The 25,914-nt window shown below is 40.0% G+C and overlaps 1 protein-coding gene across 1 annotated transcript; it reads right to left on the reverse strand.

Moving 5' to 3' along the window:
• Positions 1-13: 13 nt before the first annotated feature.
• LOC146649306 (phosphatidylinositol 4,5-bisphosphate 3-kinase catalytic subunit alpha isoform-like) lies at positions 14-25,439 on the reverse strand. Its single transcript, XM_085386002.1, has 26 exons — positions 25,078-25,439; positions 24,602-24,676; positions 19,865-19,971; positions 19,470-19,638; positions 19,056-19,182; positions 18,504-18,713; positions 18,020-18,114; positions 17,768-17,923; positions 15,028-15,273; positions 14,590-14,675; positions 13,909-14,014; positions 11,889-12,041; positions 11,625-11,759; positions 9,387-9,511; positions 8,676-8,757; positions 8,279-8,443; positions 7,899-8,002; positions 7,594-7,765; positions 7,367-7,473; positions 7,163-7,284; positions 6,695-6,773; positions 6,233-6,403; positions 5,941-6,058; positions 5,149-5,300; positions 4,879-5,041; positions 14-4,734 (listed from the first exon to the last, which is right to left on the reverse strand). Exons 3-26 carry the CDS (start codon positions 19,918-19,920, stop codon positions 4,627-4,629), a joined length of 3,207 nt encoding a protein of 1,068 aa, XP_085242128.1. The 5' UTR covers positions 19,921-19,971; positions 24,602-24,676; positions 25,078-25,439; the 3' UTR covers positions 14-4,626.
• Between the last annotated feature and the right edge of the window lie 475 nt (positions 25,440-25,914).

A 25,914-nucleotide genomic window follows, 5' to 3' on the forward strand; every position in this document is an offset into this window, starting at 1 on the left:
TGTAGTGCCAGAGCAAACACAGCTGGGTCAATCTTTAACAAATTTATTTGTACATCTTCACAGAACACTCAGATGATGAGTCAGTCAGTCGGTCAGTCAGTAAGTCAGTCAGTCGGGGTACAAACCTTTACTCCTCGACCAGTGACCCAAAAACAAAACACAACATACATTTATAAATAAAAAAGCAGGTTACTGTGAGGGCAAACTTGTCCTAGAAACTAGCAAACTTAAGGCATTCATTTATAAATGTCTGTATGGCTGCCTATTAGACTACAATATAAAAAAAAAAAAGGAAAACAAAATGCAGCAGGAAGAGTATTCAGCTTCACCCAATATCATGCAGGTAGGCTGTGAGTAACAATACATTGGCCCGGCGTACATTCATTCATAGTATAGGCTAGAGTTCTGACAACATGGTATGTTATGGAAATATTAGTACTGCATACCAAAAAACAAAGAAAAAAGTATTAAAATGAAACCACAGAGCATGTAGCCATGTGTGAGAGTCTGAGACACTTCCGAACCTCCAAATTGAATATAAATGATCAATATTTCACATATTTTGTCCATATTTTTATTCCCTGCAAGTCTAAGTGTTCAAACCCTTCCACATCTGTTCAATTCACCGAGAGAGAGAGGGACCGTCGTTGCTTCATTTCTAAATATCGGGTTCCATACAATTAAAAAGATGGTGGACACAATAACATGAACACCAGGTAAACAAATAGGAACAGTAACAGAGACACCTCAGACTAGAGGCAGCACACTATAGTCTTCACAGAGGCTGCAGACTTTTACATTCGCTTGGTGTTTGTGTTGTTATGGTCACAGTGAACCATTTTCCCTCCGCTCTCGGTTCTTTGGACACATAGGGGGTTTAAAGACAACCAACAGTCATCTCTGACGTCAGCTGACTCTGCAAGATTGCAAAACAACAGAGATGTATCTTTGTGATACTCTGTCCCCTGCACATAACCCAATCATACAGTTAAACTGAAACAAATGGAGAGAAATCAGATCCTGTGATGGCATGATTTGTAAATCTGAACCTGTGCTGAGCCATGTGATGGTTAAAAGGATAGAAAAAAAAAAAAATCGGTTCAGGGAGAAAATGGTAGGGCAACAGTTACTGCACCACTTCAGCACCAAAGCTGAGGGATTAGAAGACGTTTTAAACGAGCATGGTCTAAAGAAGACGCCTACGTTTTCCCCTGTGACGTCAAAGCTGCCACCTGATCTCAGAAAATTTGAACTCAAGCGCAACTTTAGTTCTTCATTAGCTGAAAATGCATTTCTGGGCATCACTAACATTTACTGAGGGTGTCAAACAGGCAACCTGTACCCAATGCTTCAGCAATCGGTACAACACACACAGACCCCTTACACCTCAAATCTAAACTGACAAAATACAGCTGTGGTTTCGATTCATGGTGCTTCAAGTAAAACGACTAATTTATGAAAAAGAAAAAAAAAAAAAATCTAAGTTTACCCTCATTTATGTTTCCTTGCAAATGATGCAAAAAAACCAGCATTTTTGTGTGTCTGTTTGTTTTTCTTCTCTGGCACAAACCAGCCAGGAGAGAAAATGATTTATAAAACATTTAAAGACACCTTTGCTGCTAGTGTCATCACACAGAGGCAGAACATGTACATACACACAGTGTGTAGGGTTTTCATTGGAGCCCGCCAATGAAGCTCTGCAACCTGTACAGAACGGAGCACGCACACGCTCGCACACTTTGTTTGGAGAGTACATGGATATTAAAGAGAACACTACACATGAAGCCTACCATAGAAAAAAGGCTAGACTGTAACTGTACATACATACTGCTTAATGCTGCTTCAAAATGTACATCTTACATACATACTGGTTATGCTGCATGCATACTAGGCTAACGTTCTTCTTATAGAGTCCTTCTGGACAAAAAGGCATTGAGAACTAGAGTTTTTCTTTAAGTGCATACCACAATATTTTTTGTATTTTTGTTTGTTTTTTTTAAATTGTAAAAGTCTGTAATATGCCTCACTGCATGACACTGTTCAAGCATCAGCTTTTGCAGACATCAGCGATACTGTCCGATTTGGCACGTAGAGAAAACAAAGGAATGCGTTCTGTGCTGATGACCTGCTGTGTAGGGACAGAAACACGTTACTGATGCAAAAAGATGAGTCATCAATGTTAGCGACTGAATACATTCTAGCCATTAATGCTGCAATGATGTGACGCACGTGCGCGCGCCGCATCGCGACAGAACACAACTTTGGCTTTTCTATACAATCAGCAGTTGAAGCGGCAAAGTGCAGACTGTTTCCCCACAGACACGCCGGGTCTCATACTGTAGTGTCCTAGTGTCTTTCCTACATGCACCGTGAGAGGCTCCATTTCTTGTAAAATACTACATTCTCTCCTTAGCAGAGCACACTGCGAGTTCCACCAACTACGGCCTGCCCAAAAGACACTATGGAACAACAGTTTCCAAGCTGCTTCATGTAACACTGCTAACTCTTCTTCGTATCTCATAGGCCCCCCACCCAAACCCCCCCAACCCAAAACGGTTTTATACCTTTTTTTCACGTCTTGGGTTGTACACACAAACTGAGCATTAATATGAATATTCATTGTGCCAATCACATGACCCCAAGCTGCCCCAAAGTGCAAACAATCTGTTTAAATTTTTCATCTTTCAATACATTTTCTGCCACCTGGATAAACGATCCAATATCTGCTGAGCCAGCGCCCACTTTCAGAGGCTTCCAGCTGAATTTCTGAGGACTTCATCTCGTAACTAACTAACCTCCCCCTCGAGACACTCATGCTACTATTTCAATGTGATTTTCAAATGTAAAAAACACAAAACAATCCCCAAACAACCAAAAAACAAAAATACAAGACCAACATAATTCAGTGTCTCCACTTGGCAAAAGACTGCAAGCCTCAAATCAAATGTTTCAAAAACACAATTTAAAATATACTTCAACATTTTAGCAACTTTCTAATGAGAGATGTGTCAAGACCCGCCAGTCTAACAAGGTCAAAAGGACCGCTAAGGCGGTCAAATCATTCGCTAAGCCTGCCATGCTTTTTGACTTAGTGCTGTCAGGGTTTGCTTAGGCAGAGTTTGTAGGGCTCAACAGTGTGCAGTGTTGTGCTGTGATTCCAAGGCTTTTAATCAAGAGGAAGACTTGACATTCCCCAGGGCCTCTGCTTGCCAAAAAACAAAACAAAACAAAACAAAACAAACAAACAGCCAGAGGCTTAATATAGGTCCCATTTTTCAAATGTGATATTGGCACTTTAACGCTTTCCATTTTGCATCATTTAACAAATTATCCCAAGTAGGGCTGTAAACTAGCCACAACGAATCGGGTAAGGCCAAATTAGATGTTAAATATAAGGAAAAAAAAGCTTAAAACCCCCCAAAACAACAACATCAGTCTTACTTTGTGAATATAAAAAAATTGAAAATTGAGGGGTAAAGTAACAGGGGTAAGCGGTAGCACTGGTGGTAGTGTGAAGCTGCAAACATGTAACACAGATGCTTCAACCTCAATTATATTTACAGATACACGCACACACACAATGAAAAAACAAAACAAAACCGTGTTTCTGAAGAGTCAAGTTCAGGTTTTGCCTTTTGCTGAAACTGAAAGAAACTAGGTACATAAATAAATTTAAAAAGTCATAATAAATCTGTATATTATTCTCTAAGTGCTGTTTTTTTGATGGAAAGGCATCATCACCCTGAAGTTTATGCAAGAGTCTAAAGCTGCACCACCATCTCTGGGGTGAAGTGCTGACTCAATGAGGCTGTTTGGAGTGGAGGGTGGAGGCCTACAGATCTGTGCAAAACAACTCAAAGACTCTCCTGCAGATTTGCAACCTTGACGTTTCCACACAAGGAGTTCAAAGGAAGGAGAGACAACTCCAAATCATCTGCGAAGGGGCGACTTCACCACAAAGATGGGGGAAGACATCATAAAGGCTCCCGTGCACCAGTTATCCCGTACTGTACAACAAACCGCAGCTAATTTAGACTATTTCTTGTGCCAACTAGCTCCTAATGACAGGGGTGACAAGATTAAAAAAAAAAACAACCTCCATTCTAGGTGGAGAAAGTGTGCAGCACTAATACAGCAGAGGGGGCAGCAGGTTGAACTGTGTGGCTACATTTATACCTTGGCAAAAATGTCATCTTTACACTGAGTTTTCCGAGTTTTGGTTTTTATCACTGAGCAATGGAGTAAAAGGATAAGATTTTCCTTGGTTGGCCAGTTTGTTCCTGTTGTGGTTTAAAAAAAAAATACAGAGGAAGCATAATAGCCATGGTGGGTACACCTCCACAGCAACAGGAAAATGCTCCCATGTAGACCCTGAAACAGGCAGCGGATACTCGGACGGCATCATCAAGACCAAACAAAAAACAAACCCCCCCCAAAAAACCCACAGAAACACAAGAACCTCGTTTAGAAAAAGAAAAATGCTGTAAAGAAAAAACAGATCAAGCTGCAAGCATCCATCCTCAGGGAGCCATTTGTGATATCTGCTGTAAACGAGAAGAGCCTTGAAAGACTCGTCTGCGTGAAGTACTCCATGCTGGGACTGGTGGATTGGGTTTGTCTGCAGCATCAGTTTAGTGCATGCTGTCTAATTGTGTGGAATATCCAGTCCATCTTGGTGGTCCACCCTCCATGGTGAGCATCATTCATCTGCTTCATGAAATAGTCCAGTGCCTCCTGCAGCGTGAAGAAAAACAATACAAGATAAAAGATTAGAAAACAAACCACCCAAAACACATATTCAGAAGTTTAAGAAAGCCAAATGTGGGGCTGAAAAGATTTTAAAAGAACAAAACACTGTTAGAGAATGGCCACGTTTACCTGCTCTGTTTTCTCCAGTGCCAGCGTCTTTCTAATGTAGGCAATGTCGTCAAATGACTGCAGCTCAGGCATGCCAGAGCCAAGCATCATGGAGAACAGGTTGATGAAGAGGTTGGCGTGCTGCCTGATGGCTAGGTAGGCTTTATAACACATCTCCTGAAACCTAAAGTGATTGTAGACTTTGATTAACAAAAGTGAATCTTCTTATACAATCGTGTGGTACTGAGGAAGTGACCAGACAACATACACACAAACACATTACTGGAGTACCTTTCAAACTCTTTGGTCTTTGCGCACTCCTGGGATCCTTTGCTGATGACGATGAGAAAGTCTTGTGTCAGAACAAAGGGCACTCGCTCTCTTTTGTAGCCAAACTTCTTTTTCTTATGATCCAGGAAATGGCCAAAATCTATATGAAATAACTGAAGAAGAACAAATAAAGACCAACAGAGAAAGTCAGTAACTAACAAGTAAACTTCCTCTGAGGTTAAATCCAGCACCAAGTTAGCGATTTTTACGATTTATCACAGGCTGTATTAACTGTTAATGGTCTGATACCATCATATTGCTGGTTTATGACCAGCTTGATGAACCAAAGTCGCTTTGACTGACAGTGGCAAGTTCATTGCTCACAGACCAAGAACTCTGATTGTTCCACTGTTTCCAACAACTGTTTGTCTCCAGTGTAACTCTAGCATTAAGGAAAGTGGCCATGCCAGCCCCTGTTCTGGAAAATGAGGAACTCTTTGTTGAGTTTGTGAGAGTTACCAGAGAGCCACACAGCAGCTGCACAAAGCTGCAGCCACTGTTAAAACGGATGCCAAGTTACTGAAATCAGACTTAAAGTGTTGTGTCCCCAAAAAGGAAAGAAAGACCTGGTTCAAATAACATTAAAACCACGTCTCTCTTCCCCTCCAGACAAGGAATGCTAGACAAGACCCGCTTAATATGGATATTAAAACATACCAGGATGCCTTTCCTAACATATTTGTCTCTCTCGACATATATATTGTTAAAATATTTCGCCCAGCCCTGCTGCGTATGTGTGCAAATTCAAGTCACCTGTCCATCATCTTTGACCATAATGTTGCTGTTGTGCCTGTCTCCTATCCCAAGGATAAATGTAGCTACACAGTAGCCAGCACAAGACCTTGTGAACAGATCTACAGCCATGTCATACCTGCAAAAGCACACAAACACACAATTAACTTGGATTTTTAAAGAGAAATTACAAATTAGTACATGGCTAAAATCAAATCAAAGAATGTCCATCCACAAACTAAAAGTTCTCTATCTGACACTGCTCACTAGTGCCAAACGGAGACGTTGCACAAAGTATCAGGACAAAACTCACATCTCGCCCTTGTTCTTGTCCTTGAGCCACTGATGCAGAGTATTCGAGTTGAACTGCAGTGCCCCTTTCAAGCCTCCTTTACACTGAATCTGCATGATGGTGTGGGAGTTGCGAACCACCTCAATGAGACCCACGCAATCTCCTAATGACAAGCAGCCATAGGGCAACATCCTGAAGACAAAACACATTTTCTTCTTAGCCAAATGCACGGTCACAAGGATCTCTCTCACACACACACACACACACACACACACAAAGCAATAACAAATCAAATCAAATCACTTTTATTGTCACATCACATGTGCAGGCACACTGGCACAGCACATGCGAGTGAAATTCTTGTGTGCGAGCCCCACAAGCAACAGAGATGTGCAAACACAACAACACAAACGAGCAAAATACAAGAATGGCCAACCTGAAACTAATAAATATATGTACAACAGGAGAGAAAGAAAGTAGTACCGTAGGTCCAGTCCCTGATTCTGCCAAATGTTCTCCATGATCTTAATAATCTGCAATGTCAGCATGTCCTGGCGCAAGTCTACAACACAGATGCACACACGCACACATACACACAATAGAGACAGTTAATTGCATCCGTGGATACCTACAAATGAAACAAGTACACAATATAAGGATCAATTATTCCAATTATAATAGACAAAGCTCGCCAAGAAACTCTGCATGCTCTAATCAGCAACATTAAGGACAGGGTCGTCCAAACATGCTGCAGCCTTCATATAACAGACCACAAAGTGTGAGCAGTTCTCACAAAGCTATCACAAAAGGAGGAGGACCGAGAGACAGCTAAAAATGTAGGCAGTCATTAAAAGCTTTCCACTCATTTTCTCAAAATATATTAATGGAAATTTGGTAGTGTTGCTCAAAGTGTCGTCAGTGTAAATGACTTTTTCTGTGTGTCAGCGTTACCATCTCCATTTTTGAAGATGATTTCATTGTTCTGAAAGAGCATCTCAGACATGATGTCGGGATTTTCCCAGTTCAGCCACAAAGGCCTCTTTGCTGACGACATAATCCTGCATTCATCTAACCTGTAAACAAATTCAAAAAGATTCAAGTTACTGAACAGATACACACACAGACACACACACAAAATAATCTCTTGCTTCTGACCTCAAGTTTCCAAGTTGATGCGCAGGGTTTAGAGGAGACGTAAAGTTCTGCAGGGCATCCATGTAGTCTGGCCTCTTCATCTGTTCCACAAGAAACCGCATCTGAACCTGCATGAGAGACACGTACACAACCACAAAAAAGCCAAAATGCACACAGATGAGGAACCAGTTCCACAGCATGTTCCTTATACTGTAAGCAGCTCTGACATGTGTTGTCCTAATCAGTACCTTCTGCGTCTCATCCTTCTTCTCCTGTTTGAGGATGTCGGTGAGGTTTATGAGCTTCTCCATGGCCTCTACTTGCCTGCTGAGGTGTTTTAGGTACATGCCACAAGCACGGCAGTAAGCCTCTAACAGCAGCCCAAACCTCTGGCTCACTGTTTTATTGTGCATTTCTGACCTGCAACAAAGCCACATCGAGAAAAATGAGAGAGAAGCAGAGAGGAAAGATTAGTTTTTAAGCCTTCTGGAGGGATACAGTGAAAGGAAGGTACATGTAACAAAAACAAACAGTAGTCTGAATGCTGACTCACTTGAGATGCCAGAAGAAGAAATGTCCTATTCTCTGATTGGTCAGGGCCTTTTTGAGGAGAAAACGGGCCAGGGGATTGTCAAGATACTGCTCGTATTTTAAAACCTAGAAGAGAGGAAAGATTGAAAGAAAAGAATAAGAAGCAGTCCTTGATGCCTTCCCACCACGGGGTCTCTGTACACTGAACACCAAATACAACCCGAGGCATTACAGACCAGAAAGTCTTTAGCAAAGAAGAACAGGACGAACAAAAACACACAGGCTGAAAGGAGGAACTCCAGTAATGAGATTCCAAACATACTTGGTGTCTTCCTTTTTAACCCAGTTTTTCCATTTATCAGTTCTTAAAATTCAACAGATCCAACACTTGACTGGACCTACCTGTACAAGCTGGATCAAGTACTGGGACAATTTGTCATCAGTCAGGTATTTGTCAAGGCAACGTACAGCAAAGTGCCTGACCATGGGGTCTGGATAGTTACAGTCCAGCAACTCCATGGCCTGCTCAGGACGGATAGACGGCCACTCCTTCAACAGACAGTACATCTGGAAACAGGCAAACCAAGAATGATGAAGATGTGTTCATTAGTAACACACTTACTTAAATGAAAAGCTTTTTTTTTTTTTTTTACAAGTTGGTGATTATGCAAAGAAATGCTTTGTACAAAGTAACTGACAAGTTTCAAAAGCAGTTTCAATCTAACTGTGTACATAAACTAAACATCCTTGAATATTCTATGTCTGAGATGGAATAGACAATTATGTGGCAGGAAATTACCTGTGCTACTTCATCTCTGGAGTTCCACTTGACCGCGAGAAGGATCTTGGGAAGGATCTCTGGGATGTTCATGCAGTAGTGCCTGTTTAAAAAAAAAAAAAGGATTGACATTGTGCTTTGGACTGGAGTTTCATTCATAACCAGCTTTGTTTTACATTTATGCCCCTTTTCCATTAGTACCTGCTCAGAAGGACTCACCATGGCTGCGACAACTCGCCTTGGATCAACTTGTTTTCCAATGCAATTGAGTACCAGCTAATGTGTGTGGTTGTCGTTATAGCAACACTGAAGAGAGTCCTGTGACGAATGCTACAACAAAGGTGGACATCGAGGTAAAAATATACCTGCTGCTCGGTCTGTGGTTTTTTCTCAGACTCGGGGACCACAGTGTTGTTTTTTGTAGCCATTTCCCTCGTTGCTGGGTTTCAAAAATGACTGTTTTGATTTTCATGAATGAGACACTCTCATGACTCATCGAGTGATGCCACTGACCAGCTAATTGGTTGCACGCAGTGTGACAACAACACATTTTAGTACCTGGTACCAACTGACCTAATGGAAAATCTGTAAAAATTGTGGCAAACCATGGTGAGTCGATCCCAGTTGGGGCTTTAGAGTACTCTACATTTAAATATAGCAATGGAAGCATTGGCCCTAAATAAAGTATGCAGTAACACAGCGTAGTGCCATGTTTGCTGGTTGAGAGGGTACCTGTGTCTCCAGAGAAAGTCTTTCTCCTGCTCAGTGATTTCTGACAGAGGGTCTCTGTTACTCAGCTGTCTCAACTGCTCGGTGTCACTCTCTGTGAGGGCGTGATCTCTGGCCACTCGATTGCTCTAAAACATACCAGAAATAAAACACATTCAAACACTACATTTTTACATTAGACTCAACACGGTAGCAGCAATTAACAAGCTATTAACGCGGTTATAAAATACCTTCACAACAACACCAGCAAACAAGATAATGCTTTGATCACATAAAAGTTAGGAAGCAACAAAAATGTATCATATTCACTGGGGCTCCATGTGTAAATGAACCATGATTGTGTTTTTATGCTTGTAAAACAAGAAAAAGTCTGAAAAGTAACAGAATATTTTAGAGGCACAGCTGCAAAATGACAGATTAGCTGTGAAATGTTTCTACTAAACACTGAGACAGAGTTGGAGTGCAGCTGGAACACAGCACAACCACATACAGCGTAAATTCATCTGGAGACAGACTTTTATACGACCCCAACAATGAACTGTAATCCTGAATTAAAGCTTTCCCTTCGTTCCTTCATCACATTCATAAGACAAGAATAAAATCTGTTGGAAACTGGCTTTGCCCTTCGTCCAGTCATTAACAAACATCCTTAATAAATACTGCAGACAACTCATTCTTTTTCTGGATGAGTGATATTAACGTCACATCACATAGCACAAGACGGGCACTATTACACTTGACACGCATATCATGAATAAAACATGAGCTCACACTGTTCACATCTTCTCACATGGCACAGTAACTCCAATAACCTGTCACTTTAACACATCAGTCACGGTTTTCTCTCACATAGAAATCAAATAAGACACGCCATCATGTTCACCGTCATAATAAATAAAGACATTAACTTACACTGCGCCTTGCAAAGTACTGGAAATAACTGAATTAATTAAGTTTAATCTAGTCAGCAGTGATTTTTTTTTCCATAAATGTCCAAAATAAACTAAAGGGGGGGGGGGGGGGGGGAGTGGACTGTGGGTTTTTTGTCGCATGTTTCTGTGTGTCTTTAGAGTTCAGTGGGTTTACAGTTTAGTGGGGCTTCATTAGCACTTTGTGACTACAGCTGTTCACAGCACAGCTCGACATGACCAACCCCTCACACAGTGGAAAACCCTAACTGACGTCAAAATAATTTGTGCTAATTGTGTCTGTGCTGCCAATAATGTTAAATGCATGCAAATGTTTTGCTAGAGGCAGCACTATTTTGTGGAAACAAACTGCATTTTTGCACACCAACATAACATAGACATGAATAACGCCCAACTATATTTAGAGCTGACCTTGCACAACGCACATATCTGTGCTTGCACTGTGGCATGTGAGCGGACGTGAATAGTGTGAGGTGATGTGCTAAGTTATTCATGATGTTTGTATCAAATGTGAGGAATGCTCAACTCATACTACATGGTGTGAGGATCATGTGATCATAACAAAGGCTCTGTTCATACCTGGAATTAACAGGGTTCTTTGGAGAGCCAATCATAAACAGACACCTCCTGGAGTGTCAATTCACACCCAGTATTAGAAAAAAAAAAAATGTCCACATCCATGTTATTGGATCTCATTTCAACATTTTACTTGAACATTTAAAGGCACATGCTAAAGTCAGGCCTGTATGAGGCAGCGGTGGTCTTTCCATGCCTGGTCTGTTGAGCAGGCTTCACTCCATTTTAACCTAAGGCACATTTGGACATAATGTGCTACAACACTGCAGTCATTTGTGGCCCAGCCAACCTCCAAATGTGGCCTGAGACATTGGATCTCAGTACAATAAAGCACACACCTTTGACCTTTTAAACAAATGACTCAATATCTCAATCTACATACAAGTATTATGTATAAGCCATATGAAAAGAAAGCAAATATTTGAACTCTGCCAGCTGCAAAATAAATGTTTTGCCAGTGTGTATCTGAAAGTGAATATTTTATTGTATTTAATATTAATTTATCTAAAGTATATGTCTGTTTTGCAAATTCACAACTGCCTGTAACAAGTACAATGGGGTTAATAGTTCTTATATTCCTGACCTGCTTTACAGAGTTCACACCTGCAAGACTCATGCTGGTCACAGAGATAAGTTTGGAAGACATTTTCTTATATAAAGGCTGTGGGGACCCTATCTGCAACCAAGTGTGTTGGCTTAAAGTTAGCTAAACACATTTTTTACAGTCTTATATTACCTGCCCTGAGAGGTTGTAGTTGAACCCTAGTTCCCTTGAGATGGTCCAGTTTGCGTGATCTTCCACTGCATTCATGTCTGGGTATTTGACAGGACTACTAAAGTGGTCAAACTCCAGCTCTAGACATGGTGTTTCCTGGAAAAATAAAGATTAAAAAAATATTTTTTATAAAACGAAATACATTCGTATTCCTCATTTTGTGGTTACAGCTTGGTTATTTGTTTTGTTTGTTACATTTATTGACAAGATGTTATACGCAAATACCTTATTTGGGTTCGACCCAGTGACTCCGATGGGGTTCAGGAGGTCTTCAAGACCATGGGGGACAGGCCAGAGATTCAGAGCCATCTTGTTGGCCACCAGCGTGTGTGTATAATCAAACAAGTTGACATTACCCCATGCTAGTGGACAATGCTCCTGGGAAACAAGACAAACACAAATACCATGCATATTATTTCAAATCACAGAGATTTTTAACACGTGACAACTCTGACTAAAGTTTACCTCGGATAAAACTAAATATAATTATGATACAGTAAGAGAACTTGGCCCACAAAGGGGTTCAGACAAGAGACAGGATACTAAGACACTTGGTTCAGTGAGCCTTAAAACTGGTAATTTATCATCCATGCTGTCGAAACTCTGTACGGGCTCGGCAGGCTCCTTGGCACCAAGACCAAAGGTTAGGTTTCATTCTTGGTTAGAGAGACAAAAGTGATGCTCTTTGGTGGATGCTGTTAAATTGCCTTCTTAACTATAATGAAATAATGGCCACAGTTGCTAACTCTGAAAGGTTAAGTATATGTAAGTGAATGTGGTTGATACTTATTTTAATGGAACTGTGGTTAAATTATCTTTGTTATTCAGTAACAATGTATTTAACCATTCCATTCCCATCAAAGCTGCCTTTTAAAGGCCTGACAAAGGCTAGTAAAACGTTTCTGATAACATCTTGATCTTCACAGTGAATTTTCACTACAGGGCAGCATTTGAGCCAGATGACAAAGAGAGTGACAGATAGAGTTACAACATGCAAGCAACCAGTCAAAATGCACCTATTTATAGTAAGCTGTGGAACAATGGGCTGCTGTAAAAGGAGTGTTTATCTTTAATTCAGGTGGGGCATGAAAAAGCATCCACTAACCTGACCTCAACTTAACGTGGCACAACAAGAGACGGGACTCACCCCAGGCGTGTGTTACATTATCCACCATTGGGACACACTTCAAACACACTGATACACACATCTAGCTCTTCCCTCAATTCTTCCATCAGAAGGAGACGGAAAGATGAAAGAAAAATCAGCAAGTATGGTATATTGGCCACATCCACAAAAACAGACCCATGCCAGTTTTATACCACACAGTAAACATAGACACCATGTGGTGTAAACAACATGTAGAAAGACTTTTAATGCCACTTTGCAAGTATCAAGAAGAGGTCATTCTGCAGCTTGGAAAGACACCACAAATGATTTTCTGATCAAAAATTTGAAAAAACTAATTTGGAATCCACCACTTCCTGTTATTATGTTACTCTGATGTGAGTGAAGTGAGAATAACTAGCACTTTTCACCACATGCCTACACCTATTATATGAATGGAAAAGTCCCTCCAGCCGATTGTGTTTCTGTTGATGTTTTTTGCCACCACAGTGCCCACGGCTGATTAGTAATTAAACAGAGTCAAAAATGATACCACAGCGTCCATTTACTGTGGACACATATACTCAGACAAACTGACACACAGGGCACAGCAGGTTCATTCATGATGCACAAGCACACACACACGTCGGGTATTTATATCTTGTGGGGACATCTAATTGAGAGAATGCTTTCTCTAGCCACTTACTCTAAACATATTATAACCCTGACAGTAAAACCAAATTTTGAGTCTCAAAAATGCCTTCAAACTTGTGGGATTTTGGTCCCCACAAATATAGTAAACTTTGGTCCCCACAAAGATATGAACACACACACACACACACACACACACACCAATACATTTACATAGGTGCCTATTGACATTTACCATTTTAAAAATGAATACACATATCCTTTATTTGGGGCTTGCAAGAGATTTGCTGTCTATTTTAAATCATTTGTAATCATCAAAAATACCTTAAACTACCCAGGTTATTAAAGTTTCACTAAAAATGGAATTTTACAATTTTACCAATACCAACTAAAAGACGTAACAATGACAACCAACTGACACTTTCTATTTTTGCAAGCCAATTTCCTTTCAATGATGAACTCAAGCAGAGCTTTGGAGCTCTTTCCTACCTCCTTTGCTCCCTTTCTGCCCTTGACAGAGCAGATAGAAAGGCAGAGTCTGGCAGCACGGGGGATGTCTGGGATGTACATATCATACGTAAGCCACTCATTCCACCTGTAGCAAGAATGAAAGCAATTAGAAAAGTCCAGATATATATGAACAATAAAATCTCAGGTGCATCTTAAGCTATATTCCAAAAAGGTTCTTAAAAAAAATCTCTAAGATCTACCAAACTATTTCCAGGTTCTATCTCAGAGAAAAATAAATGCTCACACACATTACAATGGCACACCTCTCACTGAGGTCACAGTATATTTTAAGCAACAAAATTTAATTACACAAACAAATGTCAGATGTCTTTGTTTTAACACACAAGGGCTCCAATATACATTCATCTAAATAATTTTCTTTATTTTGAGAGCGAGTGAGGACCAACACAGCATTCACAGTAATATAATCTGGCAGTTTAATGTTACTATCCTGAGCTAAACTGTTAACTTACCCTCCTGCCTCCAACTGCTTAATGTAAATGAGTAGTGTAGACTGTCTACAGGGAAGCTTCGGTAAAACACAAAAGCGAATTAAAGCAGGATTCATTTTCTTTATCTGGCACGAAAATTGACTGTCACCAACTGCTGAGGTTTTCCATCTAAGGTTCAATATAGTGAACTGAGAGGCTGGACAATTACCTGGGATTAGAGCAGGGTACCCTCTGTGTATTTACATTGTCACACATCTGTTCACCTCCATGGTAAATGCCTGTCCTCACATATATCTATAAATAGAGAAGGAAAGCAAAATACATCAAAGAGGAAAGTTAAAGAAGAAAAATAATCTGGCAGTTTAAATAGATTCACAAATGGGATTCCACAAATCCACATGAGAGCTGCTTTCCCCCTTTATTGAGAATCACTGTTCACACCAGATCTCAGCAATGACTGCTAACAGGATGTAAGTAATGGTAAGATGTTGCAAACTGTCATATGAAACTACTCACAAGCAGTTATTAGTTTCAGTTCATGTACTTATGTAACAATTGCTAAGTCAACTGCAAAAATGTAACTTCTGTTCTTTCGTGGCTTGACTGGTAACAAAAAGGTCAGCCCTCACACTTGAGCTGGCCCCACCTTGTCTATGTCCCGTATATTGACGTTAACATAGGTGGCACACAGGATTCGTATTCGTAGAGTCCCGTTGATGGTCCACAGAGACTTGGCAGCTGCCTCCCCATTCATATACGATGTTGCCGTGGAGATGCGTCGGGAATATGATGGCATGACAAAGTTATCTGTAGGCAATTGGGTGTACAGGCTGTCCTTAGCCATTAGCATCAGGTTAGGCATCCTGCCCAGCATGATGCAACTACGGATATACTAGAGGGAGAGACAGAGACGGGGAATGACGCAGAGAAGGACAGTTAGTAGAAAGTCTACACAGAGCTACTGAGCAGATAGAGTTTCACAGTGTCAAGGTGTGATGCTATGATGTCAACTGGTCATTTTCCAGGAACTGCAAAGGAAAAAAAGAAAATGGCACGTTTCTGGATTTTTCACCTTTTCTCTGAAGGTATGTTTCTGAAACATGTTTTTATGAGAGTGTTCTCGCAAAATGACATAAAATAGAATTCTTACAAGTAATGGACACATTTTACATATCTACAATACTTAGAATAAAAAGATCTTTAATGGATTTACTGATAAATATTGACCCAAAGGACTGCATGACCTTTTTTTCTTTAATTAAAATTACTTTTATTCCTTTAAGGCAGCAGGGCTGATTCAGTGTTAGGGTTTCAGTATGGGTCTGTCAATCACTGTATTCTATTGTGGCTTAGTTACGATGCAAGTAGATCAATACTCACTTGTACCATGTTTGTAAATGATTAAACTTTTGATAAAAACTCCTCTAGGTTTACAAGAAACTGTCGAATGATCACAGTCCACACAGTGTTATCGCTGCAGGATAAAGTTGCCAGCATCCCTATAGGGGCAAATTTCACTGACTGAAAGCCCAGGTTGCACCTCTACAGGGAGTGCAGAATTATTAGGCAAATGAGTATTTTGTCCACATCATCCTCTTCATGCATGTTGTCTTACTCCAAGCTGTATAGGCTCGAAAGCCTACTACCAATTAAGCATATTAGGTGATGTGCATCTCTGTAATGAGAAGGGGTGTGGTCTAATGACATCAACACCCTATATCAGGTGTGCATAATTATTAGGCAACGTCCTTTCCTTTGGCAAAATGGGTCAAAAGAAGGACTTGACAGGCTCAGAAAAGTCAAAGATAGTGAGATATCTTGCAGAGGGATGCAGCAGTCTCAAAATTGCAAAGCTTCTGAAGCGTGATCATCGAACAATCAAGCGTTTCATTCAAAATAGTCAACAGGGTCGCAAGAAGCGTGTGGAAAAACCAAGGCGCAAAATAACTGCCCATGAACTGAGAAAAGTCAAGCGTGCAGCTGCCAAGATGCCACTTGCCACCAGTTTGGCCATATTTCAGAGCTGCAACATCACTGGAGTGCCCAAAAGCACAAGGTGTGCAATACTCAGAGACATGGCCAAGGTAAGAAAGGCTGAAAGACGACCACCACTGAACAAGACACACAAGCTGAAACGTCAAGACTGGGCCAAGAAATATCTCAAGACTGGTTTTTCTAAGGTTTTATGGACTGATGAAATGAGAGTGAGTCTTGATGGGCCAGATGGATGGGCCCGTGGCTGGATTGGTAAAGGCAGAGAGCTCCAGTCCGACGCCAGCAAGGTGGAGGTGGAGTACTGGTTTGGGCTGGTATCATCAAAGATGAGCTTGTGGGGCCTTTTCGGGTTGAGGATGGAGTCAAGCTCAACTCCCAGTCCTACTGCCAGTTTCTGGAAGACACCTTCTTCAAGCAGTGTTACAGGAAGAAGTCTGCATCCTTCAAGAAAAACATGATTTTCATGCAGGACAATGCTCCATCACACGCGTCCAAGTACTCCACAGCGTGGCTGGCAAGAAAGGGTATAAAAGAAGAAAAACTAATGACATGGCCTCCTTGTTCACCTGATCTGAACCCCATTGAGAACCTGTGGTCCATCATCAAATGTGAGATTTACAAGGAGGGAAAACAGTACACCTCTCTGAACAGTGTCTGGGAGGCTGTGGTTGCTGCTGCACGCAATGTTGATGGTGAACAGATCAAAACACTGACAGAATCCATGGATGGCAGGCTTTTGAGTGTCCTTGCAAAGAAAGGTGGCTATATTGGTCGCTGATTTGTTTTTGTTTTGTTTTTGAATGTCAGAAATGTATATTTGTGAATGTGGAGATGTTATATTGGTTTCACTGGTAAAAATAAATAATTGAAATGGGTATATATTTGTTTTTTGTTAAGTTGCCTAATAATTATGCACAGTAATAGTCACCTGCACACACAGATATCCCCCTAAAATAGCTAAAACTAAAAACAAACTAAAAACTACTTCCAAAAACATTCAGCTTTGATATTAATGAGTTTTTTGGGTTCATTGAGAACATGGTTGTTGTTCAATAATAACATTATTCCTCAAAAATACAACTTGCCTAATAATTCTGCACTCCCTGTAGGTGTGTGTGGCTGCAATCAGCCAGGATTTTTCCCCCATAGAAGTTTGCTGAATGAGGATTTGGGTAGGAAAAAAAAAAAAAAAAGTGCAGTTTTTGCATCAGAAACTGCTCAATAAACTCTATTTTTTGGACATAGCTACGAGAGACACAGCAAACAGTGAGTTAAGATAAAAAAAATATTGGACATATCGGAAAGTCCAGCTGTTCATGATTATGTAATTGCATGGCTGTTTGTGTGCACAGCTGTTGTGTCAAATTTATCTGTGCAGTATGCCTTTTTACCTTGTACTGGCTGATGGGGTACTTTTCCAGCAGGTACTCGTCACAGCCGCAGACTTTGAGGATGTATTTACCCTGATATTCCTGAACACACATCTTTAGCTGCTCTGGGGACAGCAGCATGCTTCGTGTCTTCTTACGAATGGCCTCTGCAATCACCTGCAGAGCACCATACATGCAGATATTAAAGGTGGTGAGTATTATTTATTACTGGACTGTTGTATGGCTGGTATTCACACTGCTCAGGTATCTTACCTGTTCAGGCACACAGTCGTGGTTGATCTTCAGTGTGTACTTTTGCTTGTCATTATTTGGAGAAACAATCACCCATATTACAACAATAATTTGACCTACCAAAAAAGAGACACAAAAATAGATCAAAACACTTTTCCATTGCACTGACAAAAAAACAAAACAAAATTAACTATCGTAAGGGTTAGGATATTCATTTGAGTACTATGACTAATATAATAGCATTACACCACTTACATAAACCTAATAACTGCTATAGATAAATCATTAGACCGGATAGTTTACATTAACCATGAAGAAAATTTAAATGCCCACTAGATTCCTGTTTTTTTGTATTTCACATGTAAAAGTTTTCTTTATATATAATGTTCGTAAAAAACAAAACAAAACAACCACACACACATATGAGCCCTGCATTTTCAAAATGTTTTTCCCTAGAGAAAATAAAAGAAAAAAATATGGATCATTGACAAAAGTTCTTGCCTACCTTTGTCCAGTTTGCTATAGATGTGTTTGGGAAGTTCCTGTGTTGACTCTACATTAGGTGGGTAAACGTACAGCGCTCTGCTGTGGGGCCCACTGGCATCTCTCAGCTCCACAGAGTCTTTACAAACATTCAGGATGTTTCTCCTGAAGTCCTGAACCTCAGAGTCCTTCACAAGGTCAAACTCACACACAGGCATACCAATCGCGAAACCTAACAGAACAGAAACAAGAAATGGCTTAAAAGTTTTAGTAAAGTCATCAGACAATCTTTTTAGCTTGCCTCCTAACAAAATTCTGAGTAATTCACAGATTGTTGCATCTTCACACTCTTTTTGGTTTATCAACAATCAGTAATAAACGGGAAAAAAAATACTCACTTAAAATTGACTGTTTTGCTACACTTAGATTTCTTTTAACTTAACAGACACATATAAAGATATTGTATGATATGATATATTATATTATAATATAATTGACTTATCATTTATTTATTTATTTTTAATAACAATGTTGGAGCACAACCACTACTTAACAAATAAAATGAAACTCTCACCAATCTCTCTGTTGAGGATCTTTTCCTCTCTGTTGCCAACTGGTTCAATGACCTTGAGGAAAGGCTGAAAGAGTCGGAGGTCGCACAGCCTCCGGGTTTCATCATAGAACTCCTCCCGCTCTGCTTCCTGTAGGAACGGAAAAAACAAGAGGTTGCGTTCTATATTCCATTTTCGTTTATTGTTTTTCATGAAAGCTAACAATGAACTGTTGTGGTAGCCAGCAGTCTCTCTATAGGTGTAAAATGGATGGTTCAGAAAAGCACAAATGTGTTTAAAGGTCTTGAATAAAGATGAATGTTTATTTTTTTTGTAAAACCATCCAATTAAAACAAAGTGGGTTACCCCTGTAATTTTCACAAAACTGGAACACAGATTTAGAGAGTTTAGATATTCAACTGAGTGAGAGTTCTCACCTGTGTAACGCTGACGAAGATGTAGGATGTCTCTTCCTGTAAGAGGTGATGGAGAGGATATTTTCGGGCCTCCTTAAACAGCTCATGTTTGATGGTGATGAGCGTGGCCTCACGGAGACACTCCAGGGTCAGAATCATCCCATTGGGCAGAAGGCAGTCCACCAGAATCCTGCAGAATAGCCCATCATCATTACAAAATGTTCATGTTCAGCATTACGATTTACTTTGCGCAACTTACGCTTTCTTTGGGAATTGGATATGGCATTTACAAAACAAACACATACAATTAATTTTTTATTTCCAGTAAAGGAAATTAAAGAGCTAATAAAGTCCTTCTGTGCACAACAGTGATAGCAACTTCATTTCTTTTCACAGAACAATCCAGCATGTCATACCTGGGGGGCATCAGGTGGATGCCCCATAGCTCCCCTGAGGATGGCCTGGGAGGCATCTTTCTCTCTGTCTCCCAGCTCAGTTACACAGATAAGCTGCAGAGTGCAACCTGAAAAAGAGCAACACTCATTAGTGCAAATAACAGGAAATTCTGTTAAGCTCAAGTTGCAATGGTGACACCAATCAAAACAACTAGAGTGCTTCAATACAGTTTATATGATGCATTTGTTCATGAAATATATCAAGTCAAAAACATGACCAACTGGCAAATCTTGTTCGAATGCGTATGAGCAACATACACAAGGTAACCCATTGCACGTTCATTGTGACTTTAAACACTCCATTAAGCACCTTAATGCATGAAATTTGATGAGTTATGGCCCAACAGGAGCTACATCTGCTTGAATGGTTGCCAGCACCGCTTGCTTAATCTGCTTTACTTCCAAGTCACTGTGGTTTAGGCTCAGCTGTGCTCAGTGAGTTAAAGAGAACAAACATGTTCGATCAACCACATTAAAGCAGGGCTGAAACTAGTTCTGTGAGCGCAGCACACACAGCATGTGCAAAAACTGGAAGAGTTTGTCAGTCGAGAGTATATTACCGGCATAACTGTTTGTTTGTTTTTTTAAAAAGAGATTTACCTTACAGATAACATTACTATAGACAAATGCTTACTAGTTGATCACAAAGACCCATAAAGCATATTATCAAAAATTAATTTCTATATAGCCTTTACCCAAAGCAAGAGTAATCTAAAATATTAAATTATTCAGCTTTAAACATCTGTTGTTATACATGAAGCTAATTTGGAGTAACATTCCTGTCACATTGGTTTTCCACCCTGCCCTCACAAGAAAATACATTTTTACTCAATTACTGTCTGTTTGGTTTAGCAATGTCATGAAGACAACCTTTGTTTGGATTCAGTCACATTTCCTGATCACTGTTCTAGTCTTGCACTCTCCTATATTTAGAGCATCACCTTGTAAAATTTCCAGTCCATTTGTTAGCAAGTCAAACTTCTGCCTGGGTTACCATTTGCTATCCTGAAACCATTAGTAGATTAGATATGTTTTGAAGTGGAGGTATATGAGATATCCCTATAGTCAGTATATTAAGACAATAAAGGGTACGTAATAGACAGAACTACAAGCACAGACACCAAGTAATGTACTACTATGGAAGGGATCAGCAACAATAACCTTACCAGTCCTTTGTGATATCTGTTACAATATAACAGCTTCTTCAAAGCCATCAGACTTCATTGACAAAAAGTTATTTATATTGTATTTAAAAGGTATATAACCTTCTTGATAAGTTCGTTTTTTTAAGTTCTTGTTTGACTATCCTGTTCTAACAAAGTTATTCAGATTTGAATTAACCCTCTAAAACATGTAGAACCATGAGAAACTGCTGTGTGAGAGCATGTTTAATCTGTGAAAACATTCCAAATTCAGAGCACACTTGAAATATTTTAGGCAAAAGTCAACCATATCCTTTTGGGAATCCAGGAGGGTTGAGCGTCTATTTGATTCTCTAAGGCAGAGATCAAATCCAGCCAAAGACTTTCTCCACAACCCTAAAAATAACAATGCCTGTCTTCTATCCCACTTTCACAAATTATCAAATTGTAGCACCCTGTAACAAGATGCCTACACCCTGCATTTCAACACATCCACATCAATACTTACTATAAGATTGGAAATCTGATGACCGCATAGTAACTGTACCCAAGCCACTCAGACACACATTCGCCATGGTCAGCTTAAGGTTTGAATGGTCAATCTGTGCTTAAAACTCTTCGTTTTCTTCAGTCAATGGCTAAGGAAAGCCAGGTGACCCAGTGCTGACCTATTCATTCAGATTCAGTTAAAGCTACCAAAACACAGTTTGACATCTTTGTCTTTCCAAAAGCAAATTAAAAGAAGGTGGAAAAAAGAACAGTGTTTGAGACTCCTCTATGCAAAGGCTCTTCCTTGCCTCGGCAGATACAAGTTGGATGCTGTTGAAATTTTAATTCTAAACTGTCTGCATAAATGTTTCATGCAAATTGATCCATGTAGATTCATCTATATTTTCATACCTGAATTCATTCATAAAGAATAAAAAACATAGAACTGCGTCAGACTTTGCACAAATTATGAAGATCTGCTGTCTTAGAACAAGTAAAAACTCATCTTTATAATAATAATAACAGAATTATTTACACACTTTTGCAAAAAATTCAGAATTAAGAATTACAAACAATTCATTTTAAATTACTATATTTGCTGAGTGTCACCACTAACAGTCTAATTTCTTCTTACCATCCCACAGACACTGGAAAATCTGGATTTTATATTTTAAGCATTGCAGTGAGATTTGCATTTTGGGCCAACAGATCAGCTACTCATGTCCTACATCAGTTTCTTATTTTTTTTAAGTTTATTTTATTATTTTTTTTAATATCAACACTGATGTCCAAACTTATCTTAATTTACCCGAGCCACAGGGAGTTTTCATCTCCTTTCTTGGTTTCTCTATTACTGCACAACACTGCCCCTGCCACTGCTCTCCACTTCACTTAAATGTAAACGTATTTCTTTATAAACAGAGAAACACAGCAGCATGTAGATAGTATGCAAATTGCAGGCAGCAGCGTAAGCCTGTGGATTTGGAATGAATCTGATTCACTAACACAAACAAAGTTGTAAGAACAAAACTGGCGGTGCACACGTGTCATGAATCTGATGGTGATTTTGCATGCACCTAATTTTTTGTGCAGGGTAAGAACATTTCAATGCACATATTAGTGAATGAGACCCATTGTGAACTGTAGACAAGTACTACTTATGTCAGCCAACACAAATACTACATCAGGCATAGACAGACCCACTCTGAGCCAGGAAAGAAAGTAGAAGAAGAGAGGAAAAAAAACAAACAAAAAAAAACAAAAAACCTATCTACATGGAAAAAAATTATACTTTTTGAAAATTTTTTAGTAAAACGTTAAGTTAGTTAGTGTTTAGAAAAAGTTGTAAGAGTAACTTTTTTCACTGAGAAAAAAAATAATATATTGGTCAAGCAGGTAGGAGCTGTTACTGCTCATTTTATTCTAAAAGAACAGTTAGTTAAGGAATGTGATGGCACTAAACACTAATAGAGCCTGTGATAGCTACAAAGAGCATCAGACTGGAGTTATCAGGCAATACTTTGATCTAATTTTACAATACCAATGTTGCCATTACATCCCACTGCCCTACACAATAGGCGCCTGGGCCTGCAGCATTTCTCTTGGGGTCTAGATCACATGGTGTGAGTGAGTGAGTGAGTGAGTGAGTGAGTGAGTGAGGCATCTGGCAAGATGCCTTTTGGTGCCCAACTTTGGAAATGTACTGAGGGTCTGACTTGTTGGGAGGACACCACAGGAAATATCCATAATATGCAGGTAGAGTTTAATTGTGGAGGTCTTTATCACCACATTCACCCACTACCCCTTGTCTTTTTCAATGTATAATACCAATTGGAAATTTGGAGAGCTAAATGACAGGTTAATGTTTTTGCACCTATTGCAAACCAGCACTGCTGTAAAAAAACAAAACAAAACATATAAGTCACACAATAAAATAAAATAAAAAAATCCAAATTCTATGAATAAATTCAATTCAATTCAAACAGCAGGGTCTTGTAAGATAAAGAATCCTACAATAATACATTGACAATTGGCAATGGTTGGAAGGAAAAACTCCCTTATAACAGGAAGAAACCTCCAGAAGAACCAGGCTAAGAAAGGGGTAGGCATCTACCATGACTGGTGAGTGGAGGAAGACAAGATAATTTTGATATCAATTTAAAATAGAGCCATGCATGTCCCAAATGCAGTATAATAAATAAATTCCAGTGTGATTAAATTACTAAGAACAAATTAAGACTAACTTAAAAACTGAAAACATACAAGTAAATTTATAACAACACTATACTGATGAAGCAAGCTGGAGTTCCACAGGCAGGCAATTTCACACTTGAAGCCCTAACAGCAAACACCCAGTCGCCTTTTGCCCTAGTTTATTCAAGGGACAAAATGATCAAAGTTATAAAATAAGAGGAGCAAGAGTAGAAACAGGGGAAACCCCCTGAATGGAGTAATGCTACAGCTGCTCTAAGTTCTCTGCCCAACTTAAGGTTTGTGACAGAGAGAAAAAAATGCCTGCTAGTTACAAGAAAGGAAAACGGCAAACTCTGTTTACAAAGAACTGCACCATGAATATGTACAAAAACAAGCTAAAATAGAAAACCCTCAGTAAGAACAACCCACCCATTGAGCAGTTCTGCGATGTGTAACCCTGATCAGGATGCAGCTAAGCACTTCAGGACAAAAGAGGAAGCTTCTTCACAACACAGGATGTGGGGCAAGGGGAAACACTGGCCTAGACACAAGCTTGCTTTGAATACTGTCACAACTATACAATAGATGTGTGGGCTAGCCACAGCAGGCTGGCAAGATCAAACATATGCTCGGTCTTTACAACAATCAGCTCAATAGCCCTGTGGTTAACACTAGGTTTGGCCAGTTGCACCACACTGCAAAACAAAGGAAGCTATGGGCAAACAGTGATTGACATCTAGTTTCCTCAGTCTACAGAGTGAGCTTTACCGATTCAACTATCAGTTACCGGAGACATGACTATATTACATATAAAGCGTCTTTGCTGGACAGTGAACAGAAGACTGAGACACCGGGAGATGAATGTGAAACATACCTTAGAAAAACGCCCTCCTATTTGGACGATGGGGCAGTTCCACCCTTCATGTTTCAATCCATCTTCACGTTGTCACTGAAATGTTTGAGGAGAAAATCATAACACAAACAACAACACAGCCTGCATCAGCAGCAATTCGAGTGATTCACACTGCCTAGCAGCAGGTTAGCTAACACTGTGTTTGGGAATGACAGCTCAGAGATGACAACTACTTTACAACGTTTCACGCTATAGATAAAACAATTACACAGTCTCGACAACAGCGTTTATAACCATTCCGCCTCTGGGGAACTACAAACATTATCATTCGACTAATGTACGCCAGACTGGAAATTGTTAATGTTAGCCCCCTTCTTCTAACGTTAGCTAATAGCTAATAGTGAACCGTGTTGGGGAAAAATATATTCCCAACATAAAGAACGGGTCGTGTGTCTAATGAGGGGTGCAGATATAGCTAATTTAATGGAAGAACCTACCCATATGGCTTGGCGTCAACACGGCGACGTGTTCGTGCGCTAAAAGGCTTCCCCCGGCTAATGCCAGTTAGCCAGCTTTCCTGCTAGCCAACCCCTCCGGTTCCCAACGGTGGCTCCCGGCGCCGGTCAAAGCAGGCTGTTATCCGTCTGTCAGCTTCTGCGCCAGCTATCCGTGACAGCAGCCCCGCACTGACAATCAGCTCGCTTTTGTTTTGAATTATAAGCCACACAGTAAGTAAAGACAGACCTGCCTGTCCGGTCACGGGGACTCCACCTGAGGATGTTATGACCAGCTAAACTGCTGGTCGACTGGACAAGTTGTCTTGCTGCTGCGACAATGCAGCCACGCTGTCTGTCTAGGGCCCTCCTCCCTTCCCATGAAACACACACAAACACGCACACACACAAACATGCACCGAGAGTGAAACTGCGTGGGATTTATCGGTGTCATATATTTGTGGTATGAGGCGTGTGACTCACTTACATTTCAAACAGCAAAACAGATCCTATTAGAGAATCGCACTACATTGTCGCAGTGAGTTACAAAAATGTGTTTGTGGGTGTGCCTCACACTTTTTTGTTTTGTTTTTACAAAGTGGACCATAGGCTTAATTTTCATCTACAGGGAGCGGAAGTCAGAGCACTGAAAAATAGCTAGAAAAAAAATAGCTAGAAGAAAAAATCTAAAAACAAAACTATATATATATATATATATATATATATATATATATATATATATATATATATATATATATATATATAAATATGTGTGTGTGTGTGTGTGTGTGTGTGTGTGTGTGTGTGTGTGTGTGTGTGTGTGTGTGTGGAGAGAGAGAG

Source organism: Rhamphochromis longiceps, linkage group LG17 (genome assembly GCF_057381845.1).
Source record: "Rhamphochromis longiceps isolate RC_006_pf linkage group LG17, R_longiceps_female_GT1.1, whole genome shotgun sequence".
Classification (NCBI taxonomy): Eukaryota; Metazoa; Chordata; class Actinopteri; order Cichliformes; family Cichlidae; genus Rhamphochromis; species Rhamphochromis longiceps.

Excerpts from the sequence above, each read along its gene's own strand:
- LOC146649306 (XM_085386002.1), bottom strand. The coding sequence starts at position 19,920 with ATGCCTCCCAGGCCATCCTCAGGGGAGCTATGGGGCATCCACCTGATG. Across the intron at positions 12,042-13,908 it reads GCAGAAAGGGAGCAAAGGAG|GAGCATTGTCCACTAGCATG; the intron begins GTAGGAAAGAGC and ends CTTGTTTCCCAG. Across the intron at positions 4,735-4,878 it reads CACTGGAGAAAACAGAGCAG|GAGGCACTGGACTATTTCAT; the intron begins GTAAACGTGGCC and ends TTCACGCTGCAG.